The sequence below is a fragment of the Mobula birostris genome, chromosome 9 (assembly GCF_030028105.1).
Source record: "Mobula birostris isolate sMobBir1 chromosome 9, sMobBir1.hap1, whole genome shotgun sequence".
NCBI lineage: Eukaryota > Metazoa > Chordata > Chondrichthyes > Myliobatiformes > Myliobatidae > Mobula > Mobula birostris.
The window spans coordinates 107,603,296-107,615,257 of NC_092378.1; the positions used below are offsets into that span (position 1 = coordinate 107,603,296).

Here is an 11,962-nt window from a genome sequence, read left to right on the forward strand (position 1 = left end):
GAACAACAGAAACCCCTCTATGTCACTTTCATCGACTTGACCAAGGCATTCGGCCTTGTCAGCAGGGATGGGCTCTTTCAGATTCTCCTCAAGATCGGCTGTCCCCCGAAACTCCAAAGTATCATCAAGTCATTCCGTGACGGCATAAGGGCTACTGTTCAGTACGATGGCAGCTCATCAGAACCCTTCGCTATTCGTAGTGGAGTCAAACAAGGATGCGTGTTGGCCCCAACATTATTCAGCATCTTCTTCTCTCTGCTATTGAAGCACGCGTTTGGGACGACGACAGAATGTATCTACGTGCACAGCAGGTCTGATGGGTAGCTGTTCAACCCTGCGTGCCTGAGAGCATGAACAAAGGTGCGAAAGATCTTAATACATGACATGCTCTTTGCCGAAGACGCTGCTATAACCTCGCACACCAAACTCTCATGGACCGCTTCTCTAAGGCAAGCAACAACTTCGGGCTTACCATCTGCCTAAAGAAAACAAATGTCCTTGCCCAGAATGCAGTGGAGACACCAGTCATTACCATCGACAATTACGATCTAGAAGTGGTCCACGAGTTCACATACTTGGGGTTGACCATTGGTGACACTCTCTCCCTCGATGCTGAAATCAATAGGCGTATCAGCAAAACAACACCAATCCTTGCTCGACTCTCCTTGCGGGTCTGGGTGAATCCGAAACTCACTACAAAGACCAAGACTGCCTTGTACAATGCCTGTATTATCAGCATCCTCCTGTATGGTAGCGAGACTTAGGTAGGCTGGTCTTGGACTTATTTCCTGGCATAATTTACATATTACTATTTAACTATTTATGGTTTTATTACTATTTATTACTTATAGTGCAACTGTAACGAAAATCAATTTCCGCCGGCATCAATAAAGTATGACTACTCGGAACAGGAGAAGAAACTCAATAGTTTTCACCTGCACAGCTTTCGCCGCATTCTCTGCATCACCTGGAGAGACAAAGTCCCAAACTCTGAGGTCCTCTCCTGCGCTGGATTTCCCACAACGTTCACGCTTTTAAAGGAACGTAGACAGTGCTGGCTGGACCACGTCTGTCGTTTGAAGGATGGTAGACTGCCAAAGGACATCCTCTACAGTGAACTGGCAACAGGCAAGAGGAACGTTGGTAGACCCGAGCTTCGCTTCAAGGACCTCTGCAAGCACGCCATGAAAGCCTTAAAAATCAACAGCGAGTGCTGGGAGGATACGGCAGATGACAGCAACAAATGGTGAGGTGCTCTTCAGCAGCACCTAGAGCAAGGCGAAAGAGTGATCCTGAGTCAGTCTGAGGAGCGGAGAGCTAAATGGAGAGCACAGCAGACAGCAGACAACAATTCCACGATGCCCTACTCATGCAGCAACTGTGGCAGAGCCTACCATTCCAGCATCGGCTTCAACAGCCACAGTCAACGCTGCTCGACAAGCCAGTAACTACCAGAGGCGCAGTACCCATGGTCAACCATGACCAACGGAGGCCACATGCAGAGATAGGGTAGGCAGGCAGTCTTCTTGCCCAGGAATGAAATGCTTGGGAGGCAATGCATTTAAGAGAAGAGAGGGAAAATCAAAAGAAATGTATAGCACTGTTGTTACATGTACAGGAAAGTGTTGGGTTCCTGTAATGTGTTACCATGGGTGATACGATAGAGGTGTTGAAGACGCTCTCAGAAAGATGCATGAATGCGCAGAGAACGAGGGATATGGACAACATGCAGGTAGAATGGATTAGATATCACTAGCTTAGTTAGTCTGGCTGAAGGGATTTTTTTCTATCTTGCACTGTTTTAGGTTCTAAAGCCTTGGTAAAATAACAGCTATACTATTGTACATAATTTTGGCCCTGCTGTCTAAAAACGACATGTTCGCTTGTAAGAAGTGCTGTAAAGTTTCAAAGGACTGGTCAGAATATCACATGTGGGATAAAATCACACAATAATAATAAACCAACAAGCTAATTTTCCAATTTAATTCAGAGAAGGTTGGAAATACTCGGGGGGTCAGGTCACATCTGTGAGATTTCTTCTTTCTCAGTCTGACCTATTGAGTAATCCCAGCATTCTGTTTGTGAGCTTTCCAGCATTTGCAAGTGGTTGTGATTGTCAGATGTGAGGCTGCTCACCACTGATAGTACAATGTTCAAATATATTTTCTACTCAGCAAATGAAGTAGCCCATGCTTGATACAACAATCCGCACGCTACATTCTGCCATAAGTAGCTGGTAACATTCACATCACCCAAGTGCCAAGTAACAAGGATCTCAAGGATGTCCAGCAAGATGCCATGCAGACATTTGTCCTTGTGTTCAAGAACATTATTATCATTGAGCCCCACCATCAACATCCTGGGAGTCACTACTGTCCGAGTACCAAACTGGATCAGCTACAGAACTGCTTTGGACCGACGTCTGGTTATGCAATGGTCAGTGTCTGGTTATGCAATGGCAAGTGATTCACTTATACCTCAATAAGAACTTTCCAACTTCTAAAGGTACAATTCTGCAGTGTGATGGAATACTCGCTAATTGCCTGAATGAATGCTTCTCCCTCATCACTCAAGAAGCTCGACACCATTCAGCTTGGACACCAGTTTGCTTGAATATTCCCCGATCAGTCGTCCATGCAGCCTGTCCTCTCCAGCCACTGCCCACACTGCTAGGTGCATAACAACAGAATCCAGAATAGAGTGTTACTGTTACTGAGAAAATGCAATGCAAGCTGACAGTAAGATTCAAGGCCGCAGTGAGGTAGATTGTGAGGTCAAGACATTATCCTACTAGGGTACTATTTAATGCCCTTATAACAAGCTGAACAGAAGTTGTCCTTGAACTGAGTAGGATATACTTTCAAACATTTATATCTTCTGGCCTATGGGAGGTCTTTGATTATTCTGACTTCTTCGTCAGAGCAGCAAAAACTGTTGACAATATCCATGGAAACACTGGTGCTTTCCATGGACAAAAATGCTGGTTTTTATTCTATGTTAAACTTTGTTCACAAACCTTTGCATTTTCTGGCGATTATAGGGAGAGCAGTTGCCATATCAACCTGTGATGCATCTGGATAGGATGCATTCTATGGTGTATCAATAAAATCTAGTGACAGTCAGATGGGACATGACAGATTTCTTTCGCCTTCAGAAGAAACTGAGATTTCTTAGCCATGATGTCTACATGGTTGAACTAGGAGCCTGTGGGTGATATTTACTCCTGGGAACTTGAAGCTCTCAACCTACTTGATCTCAACACCGTTGATGTAATTAGGTGTGTGTGCACTACCTACCCTCGTGAAGTCAATGACCAGCTCTTTTGTTTCACTGACATTGAGAGAAAGATTGTTGTCATGACAGCATGTTACTAGGCTCTTACTTTACTCAGATTGTTTTTATTTCAGATTCAGCTCACTGTGCTGGTATCATTTGTAAACTTGTAGCTGCCCTCTGTTCATGTGTTCATTCTGAAGCTGAAGCAGCATGCTACAACTCTAGAGAGTCACCAGCACGATTTACAGTGAGGCGCATTAGATACCAAGCCTACATCTACTTGATTTAAATAGCACGAGAGAGACATACATTGCTAGTTTTGCACACAAAAATGCAGGAAAGGAATTACTAGAATTTTTTTTCATTGTAAGTTTGAGGCTTTTGTGAAGATGCTGAGCATTGGTTAGGTAAGGCGAGGTAAGATCTTTCCATCCATCCATAGTCTCAGTGGTTTAGAGGTGGCAGTCAGGGCAGCTGTGTGCTCATCCTGCAGAACATGGGAAGGTCAGGGAAGCTTCCATGGTTCCTGGTGATAATACTTGTGGGAGGTGTGCTCAGTTGCAGCTCCTGACCAACTGCATAGAGTGACTGGGGCTGTAGATGAATCAAAAGGATGAGATACAGCAGAGGGAATTGAGAGAGATGGGTAGAAGTTTAAAAAGTAGGGACAGTTGGGATGTAATCTCTGGTGTCCTAGTGAAGATGGGAATAGCAGGATAGGGTTGATGAATATGTGGTTGATGAACTGGTGCAGGATCAACAGACACCTCGGAATGGTGGGATAGCTTCCAGGACAGAGGTTACTTGTACAAGAGAGATACGTTTCAATAGGCTTCTTGGCTGAGGCAATGGCTAGCGTTACTTGGATGTGTTTGAACAAGTTCAGCAGGATATGAATCGTAAAGTGGTTATGCAATCAATGAGAAAACTGGAGTAAATATGAAGTTTCAAGTGAAGAAATCCAGTCAGCAAGGTCAGGACAAAGAGTGAGGAAGGTCTGATCACCTAAGCTGCAAGTAGCCTGACAGGCTGATGATCTCGGAGTATCTTTAGCATGTGGGATTGTGATATTATATCTCTTACAGAAACATGATACATTGAGTGGATAGCATTTGCTTGGATCGTCAAGAAGCTTTTAAAAAGGTCCGGCCCTCAATGCTGCTATTCTGGATAAGAGATAAAGTACAAGTATAGATAGAAACGTGGTTGATTGCCAGAAGTTAGAGAGTGGAGATAAAGGGATACTTTTCAGTATGACCACTGGTGACTTTTGGAATTCCAAAGAGGTCAATTTTAGAATTGAAGCTTTTCACTTTATACATTAATGATCTGGATGAAGAAACAGATGATAATGTGGCTACGGTTGAGGAGAAAATTCAGAAATCAGAGGTGTAAAGTTACTTGAGAGTCCATGTTCAGCGTTCCCTCAGGGTTAGCTTGCAGCTTGAGTGAATAGTAAAGAAGGCAAATGCAGTGCCAGCATTCCAGTTTTGGAGGATTAGAATATAAAACTAAACAGAAAATGTTTTGTAAGTCATGCTGTACTGTACAAAAGTCTCAGGCATACATATATAATTAGGGTGCCAAAGACTTTTACGGAGTATCATATTTATCAACATGGAGTGGAGAATAGCAACATTGTGAGCAATTTTGGGCCCTGTTTCTCAGGAAGGGTGTACTAGCTTGGAGGGGGACCAGACACTCACAAGAATGAAAGGCTTATTACATGAGGAGTGTTTGATATCTACATAAGGAGTGTTTGATATCTCTGGGCCTGTACTCAAAGGAGCTCAGAAGTGTAATGAGATATCTTAATGAAACCTATTCAATAATGAAAGGCCTGGATAGAGTGGATGTGGTGAGGATGTTTCCATTGTTACGAGACACTGGGATGCAAAGGCATGCCCTCAGAATAAAGGCTTGAATTTTTAAAAGAGATTAGGAGGAATTTCTTCAGCCAGAGAGTGGTGCTGATGTGGAATCTGTTGCTAATGGAGGCTGCAGAGGCCAATTTGTTGGGTGTATTTGGGGCTGATAGATTCTAATTCCATCATGGACAGTCAAAAGCTCGGCTAAGAAAGGAGGAGGGTTGGGATGGGGCTAGCAACCCCATACAGTAAATAATCCAGAGCTACAGAAATGGCAACAGGGGTTTTAAGTACCTCATCCCTATAAAGGAAAGAAACATCAAGAAGGTGGACTACACCTGAGAATAACTTGAAAGACAGGCCCAGGACACAAGACTCTGGTGAGCTACTAACGATGACCTGTGCCTCAGTAAGGGTGATGGGCTTAAGCTGATAGGTACTTGATTAGTAAAGAGGTTTCTTGTTATGGAGAGAAGCAGAAAACTGAGATGGAGAACAATCAGCCATGATTGAATGGTGGAGAAAACTTAAAGGGTTGAGTAGCTTAACTCTGCTCCTATATCCAAGAATGAAAGGGTTATCATATGAGGAATGTTTGATAGCTCTGGGTCTGTACTCTCTGGAATTTAAAAGGTTGAAGGGGAATCTCATTGAAACCTTTTGAATGTTGAAAAGCCGAGACAGAGTAAATGTGTCTCATCGATGGTTCCTATGGTGGGGGAGTCTAGGACAAGAGGGCACAGGATAGAGAGGTATTCATTTAAAACAGAGATGTGGAGACATTTCTTTAGACAGAGGATGGTGAATTTGTAGAACTTGTTACCACAGGCAGCTGTGGCGGTCAGGTCGTTGGGTGTATTTAAGGCTGAGCTTGATAGGTTCTTGGTTGGACAAGGCATCAAAAGTTACAGGGAGAAGAACGGGGAGTGAGGCTGAGTTAGGGAGGAAAGGATCAGCCATGTTTGAATAGTGGAGCAGTCTTGATGGTCCAAATGGCCTAATTCTGATCCTGTGTCTTCAGGTCTTATGGTCTTATATTAATCTTATGGTTGAGGGATGGTCAGGACTGGTAGTTCAATTTTGCAAAGTATCATTCTTCCAGTGTGAGAAAGGTGGAATTAAGAGAGAAAGGTGGGATATGATATTGATTAGGAGGAACATCACATAAGTATTTACAGTGGATATTCCAGGGAAAAGATGCTGTAACTTCATGTAGGTAAAACTAAAAAATCAGAAAAGTGTAACAAGTCTGATGGGATGTTCTACAGTGCCCCCAACATTCCATAAAACCATAAGATGTAGGAGCAGAAGTAGGCTATTCAGCCCATCGAGTCTGCTCCACCATTCAATCATGAGCTGATCCAATTCTTCCAGTCATCCCCACTCCCCTGCCTTCTCTCCATATCCTTTGATGCCCCAGCTAATCAAGAACCTTTCTATCTCTGCCTTAAATACACCCAATGACTTAGCCTCCACAGGCGCACATAGCAACAACTTCCACAGATTTAGCACCCTCCAACTAAAGTAATTTCTCCACATCTCTGTGTTAAGTGGACAACCTTCAATGTTGAAGTAGTGCTTTCTTGTCCTAGACTCCCCTACCATGGGAAATAACTTTGCCATATCTAATCTGTTCAGGTCTTTTAACATTTCGAATGTTTCTGTGAGATCCCCCCCCCTTATTCTCCTGAACTCCAGGGAATACAGCCCAAGAGCTATCAAACGCTCCTCATACGGTAACCCTTTCGTTCCTGGAATCATTCTTGTGACTCTCCTCTGGACCCTCTCCAATGTCAGTAAATCTTTTCTAAAATAAGGAGCCCAAAACTGCACACAATACTCCAAGTGTGGTCGCATGAGTGCCTTGTAGAGCCTCAACATCACATCCCTGCTCTTATATTCTATATCTCTATAAATGAATGTCAACATTGCATTCACCTTCTTCACCACGAACTCCACCTGGAGGTTAACCTTTAGGGTATCCTGCACAAAGACTCCCAAGTCCCTTTGCATCTCTGCATTTTGAATTCCCTCCCCAACTAAATAATAGTCTGCCAGTTTATTTCTTCCACCGAAGTGCATAACCATGCATGTTCTACATTGTATTTCATTTGCCACTTCTCTACCCATTCCCCTAAACTATCTAAGTCTCTCTGCAGGCTCTCTGTTTCCTCAACACTACCCACTCCTCCATCTATCTTTGTATCATCGACAAATTTAGCCACAAATCCATTAATCCCATAGTCCAAATCATTGACATACATCATAAAAAGCAGCAAGGGGCAAATATGTAGCAAAACCCAAGTTAGTGATAGAAATGATAGGGCTATAATAGTAGGTCATTGTAACTTCCCTAATGTTGACTGGTGTTGCACAGTGCAAAGGGATTAGGTGCAGTAGAAGTTTATAAAAGTTGTAAAAGTGAGTTTTCTGAAGCAATATGTAGTTGGCTCTATTAGGGAAGGAGTTACACTTGACATCAGTAGACAATGAATCTAGGCAAGTAGCTGAAGTGTTAATGGTGGGACACTTCAAGACATTTGTGGAAAGGGTTAGTACTAGTTCAAAGGTTAACGTTCTCTTTGGGGCAAAACTAATTTTGATGGAATTGGGAGACGCTGCAGCAAGTAAAGGGTCATCTGGCAATTGGGAGGCTTTTAAAAGTGAGGCACAGAGTTCAGAACCAACACATTCCATTTAAAGTGAAGGGAATGGTTTGCAGTATTAGGGAACCTGAGGAATATTAAGGGTCTCGGTAAAGGCAAAGAATGTCAGATTTAGGCAACTGGGATCGAATATGAGTCCATAGAAGAGTATAGGGGATGTAGGAGTGCACTTCGGATGGAAATCAGGAGGGTGAAAGGAGGATATGGGATGTCCTTGACAGAAAAGATGAAGGTGAATTCCCACAGTTACTACGTATATTAAAGAAAAAGGGGAAAAAGCAGAGATATGAAACCTGGTAAAACCTGGAAAATTTCAATGATATCCTGAAGCATATTGATATACAAAAGAGGAGACTTTTGCATTTGAAGCTCCTGATAGTGTATATAACCCCAAGACACTGATATCAAGTTGCTCTGATCACAGAAGGAAAACTTGCATCGCAGTGTAGACTTCCAGAAGATATATTGTAGGAGATTTCGACGGTACTTAAACCAATTGAATGGTCCAATTTCAGCATTCTAGATGGGAAAAGTGAATTTCTCTATCTATAATGAATTTGATAGAGATAATAATGATGATTTGGCTCATGTCTATCAGTGGATGTTGAATTTTTATAACTATATGATCAGGTATTTAAAATTGCATTGGTAACTCTGATTTGGAAAGCAAAATTCTTTTTCAGGGATTAAGTTTTGAGGAAAGCCTAAATTGGCTTTCATTTTACCCCTGGAATGTAGGAGTCTGACTTGACATAGGTGCATAAAATAGTGAGGGGCATAAATTGACAGTCATAGCCTTTATCTGAGTGTTGGGAGTCTAAAACTAAACAGCGTAGATTTATGGTGAGAGGGAAACAATTTACAAGTAGATGAGGGGAAACTTTTTCCACACAGAGTGGAGGGTATATGAAATGAGCTGGGAGAGCAACTGTGGGGACAGGTATAATTACACTGTGGAAGAGGCATTTAAACATTTCCACAGTTAGAGATGGTTTAGATGGATATGGACCAAACATGTGAAAACATGAGTGACTAGGTCAGGTAGACATTGGTAGGCATGCATAAGTTGGACTGAATGGCCTGTTCCATGTTGTACAACTCTACAACTCTATTTATCTATATTTATGTGTAAAGCTTGCTTTGAGTTGAATGTATAAAAACCATTGGGAGAGATATCGATCTCCCATTTCAGATGTTTTGCTTTTCAGAAATCTCTGTTGTGAGCTTGATTCATTTACAATGGGGCAAAAAGTAACTGCCAGCCAAAGAGATATTTGTTGGTTCAATGCTTTTATATCCAAGGTCTTTCTCCTTTTTATTGTTATCCGGTGATAGAGGTAAACAGATCGTGCAGCATTTTTGGTGTTTTTGCTAATGACATATCTGACAGGTATTTTTCTGAAATTAAGTCTATTTAATAAATCAGCCACAGCAAATGATAAAGCATTGATTGAAGTGAAAGTTTATTTAGCTCAGTTTATCAAATATGACAATTAATCAATGACAAAATGTGGAATTAAATGATGATCTTGTTCACCGTAGTTTGTCGATTGCGTCTCTAACGGTACTTGGAGCTCAATTCATGTGCGAGCAACTCAAGGAACTTGTCGACAGCACAGTGGGTTGCAGGGGTGAACGCAGGCAAGTGAATGGCCAGGGTAACTGTGATACAATCAGCCAACAGCTGTAAAAGTGAAAAATAAATAACACAAGGCGGTGTTAGTATTGTCAAAGGATGATTTTACCCATTAAACAAGTGTTGCTTGTTTGTACTTTGACTGCTTTCCTATGTATAGTGTTGCAGGAAAAAGTATTCTCCGCTAACCTGAATAAGATTACACTTCTAGACTGCTAAAATTTCAACTAAATAAAGTTGCTGATCTAATCACTATATCATAGTTTGTATAATGACAATGACAAAGAATCTGTAAAATTGTTATATACCTGAAAGTTATGAGGATCCACAAGAAGTTCTTCACCATGTTTCTTGGCAAGCTTTTCCAGGTGTTTACTCAGATTGTCCACGTTATGGGCTGCATCCGCCACAGCTTCCATTACCAAGTGACCATGTCTTCTGACAGGCAGATCAGAGGCTTTGTAGCCATTGAATTTCGGGAAGTACGTCTTAGCTTGAGGATGGATCTCAAACAACCTTCAGAAACATGGAAAATGAAGGCAGAAATTATTTGCAGACACAATGTACACCACATCTCACCGAGAATTGAATTCTTTTATTCTTCAGACCAGCAATCACATTATTTTGGAAAATCTTCAATTCTATGCGGAGATTGTTATAGTGCATCTTTAATGGTCTCACAGTGCAAGGGAAATGCATGGAATGTTATCAATTACAAATAATAGCTGAAAATGCAATATTAATTGTGTGAATCTAAGAAAATTACCTGGCTAAAGCATCGGCTCCCCAAGCTTCAGCATTTGCCTTGATGTGGTGGCCCAGTTCTTCTATAACCTGTTTGTTGGGGCCAGAGAGTACCATTGTTGCTGAGTTTTCACTTTTTCAGATCTCTCAATAACCAGGAGATGCCTCCGGCTTGATGTGTCCATATTTATTGCAATTCACACTGAGCTACACCCTCTCCACCCCACTTTTCCCATTGGTTGTGGGTCCTGATTCATGGTCTACGTAATCTAATGATAAGAGACAATAGTCAATAGAGAGCCAATCATCTGTTTCACATACAACTGTTAGCAAAGATGTCTGTTCCAGAAAAGCTAAACACCGCCTTCGGACCTTTTCATTTGAAGCACTCTTGCAAAGGGTTACTTTATTTTCATATAAGTTATTAGTAAATGTAGATTAATATTCATTAATCTATATGTGTTTCCAAACTAATCCTGATATAATAAGTTTAATTCATTTTATTGTTGTTTTGGGCTGGATCTTACATTGAATTCACCCATTCAAACTCATTCTCTTCACCTCCAGTCTTTTTATTTCACAACTATTTAACTTCAGTTTGCGGGAAGACCTGGTTTTCCAATATTCACAAAACACCTCTGTATACACTGCACAGAAGCTGACTGGGCAAAACAAATTATTATGTAATCATATTGGACCAAAAAGTGTGTCTGTCTAGAATCACATAAATAAGACGGAAGGATTTGATTACGCACAAGTCTATGGAAGCTGTAAGATTTGAGAATGGCCACAGCAACTTTGAAATATTGCTCCTGTTTCCTCCCACAGTCCAAAGACGTACTGTTTGGTAGGTTAATTGGTCATTGTAAGTTATCCCGTGATTAGGCTCAGATTAAATCGGGAGATTACTGGTCAGTGCAGCTCAAAGGACCAGAGGGGTCTGCTCTGCACTGTCTCTCAATAAAATATAAATAAACCCACATCCACCACATACGCTGACAGCTCATTCCACTCTCTCAACACCTTCCGAGTGCAGAAGCTCCCCATCATATTACCATTGAACCAGTCACCTTTTACCCTTCACCCATGATCTCCAGTTCTGATCTCACCCAACCTCTGTGGAAAAACCCACTTGCATTTACCATATCTATACACCTCACAATTTTGTATACCTCTATCAAATCTCCTCTTATTCTCCTATGCTCTAGGGAATGCAGTCCACCCTATTCAAACTTCTGCTCTAACTCAGGTCCCCAGGTCTTGGAAACATCTTATTAATATCTTTTCTGTAGGTAGGTGACCAGAACTGGACCAATGTCTTACACAATTTCAACATAACATCCCAACTCCTGTACTAAATACTTTGATTTATGAGGCCAATGTACTAAAAGACCCTAAGTACCTATGTGATGCACCATCAATAACTCCAAAAGACTGGAAGTAGAGTAAATACTGAAAGGCTTTTATTAGCAGTAAAATGTGACTCCACCATGCTGAGTATCTGCCCCTGGACTGAGAGGAGGTTGGCACCACTAGTCAGAGAGGCAACTCTCTACTACCACACTCTGGCTTCTTCCACAAAGCCAATCTCTAATCCAGTTTGCTACCTCATCCCGAATGCCAAGTGACTGAACCTCACTGACCAACCTCCCATTTAGGACCTTGTCAGAGGCCTCGCTAAAGTCTATGTGGACAACATCCACTATATTGCCTTCATCAACTTTCCTGATAACTTCCTCCAAGAAATCTGTAAGATTGGTTAGTCATGACCT

General features: G+C 41.7%; 1 protein-coding gene across 1 annotated transcript; it reads right to left on the reverse strand.

Annotated features, from left to right (window-relative positions):
- Positions 1–9,265: 9,265 nt before the first annotated feature.
- LOC140203431 (hemoglobin subunit alpha-like) lies at positions 9,266–10,366 on the reverse strand. The gene is made up of 3 exons (XM_072269491.1): positions 10,213–10,366; positions 9,755–9,962; positions 9,266–9,494 (listed from the first exon to the last, which is right to left on the reverse strand). Exons 1-3 carry the CDS (start codon positions 10,305–10,307, stop codon positions 9,369–9,371), a joined length of 429 nt encoding a protein of 142 aa, XP_072125592.1. The 5' UTR covers positions 10,308–10,366; the 3' UTR covers positions 9,266–9,368.
- Between the last annotated feature and the right edge of the window lie 1,596 nt (positions 10,367–11,962).

Excerpts from the sequence above, each read along its gene's own strand:
- LOC140203431 (XM_072269491.1), bottom strand. The coding sequence starts at position 10,307 with ATGGTACTCTCTGGCCCCAACAAACAGGTTATAGAAGAACTGGGCCAC. Across the intron at positions 9,963-10,212 it reads GGAGCCGATGCTTTAGCCAG|GTTGTTTGAGATCCATCCTC; the intron begins GTAATTTTCTTA and ends ATGTTTCTGAAG. Across the intron at positions 9,495-9,754 it reads TGGATCCTCATAACTTTCAG|CTGTTGGCTGATTGTATCAC; the intron begins GTATATAACAAT and ends TCACTTTTACAG.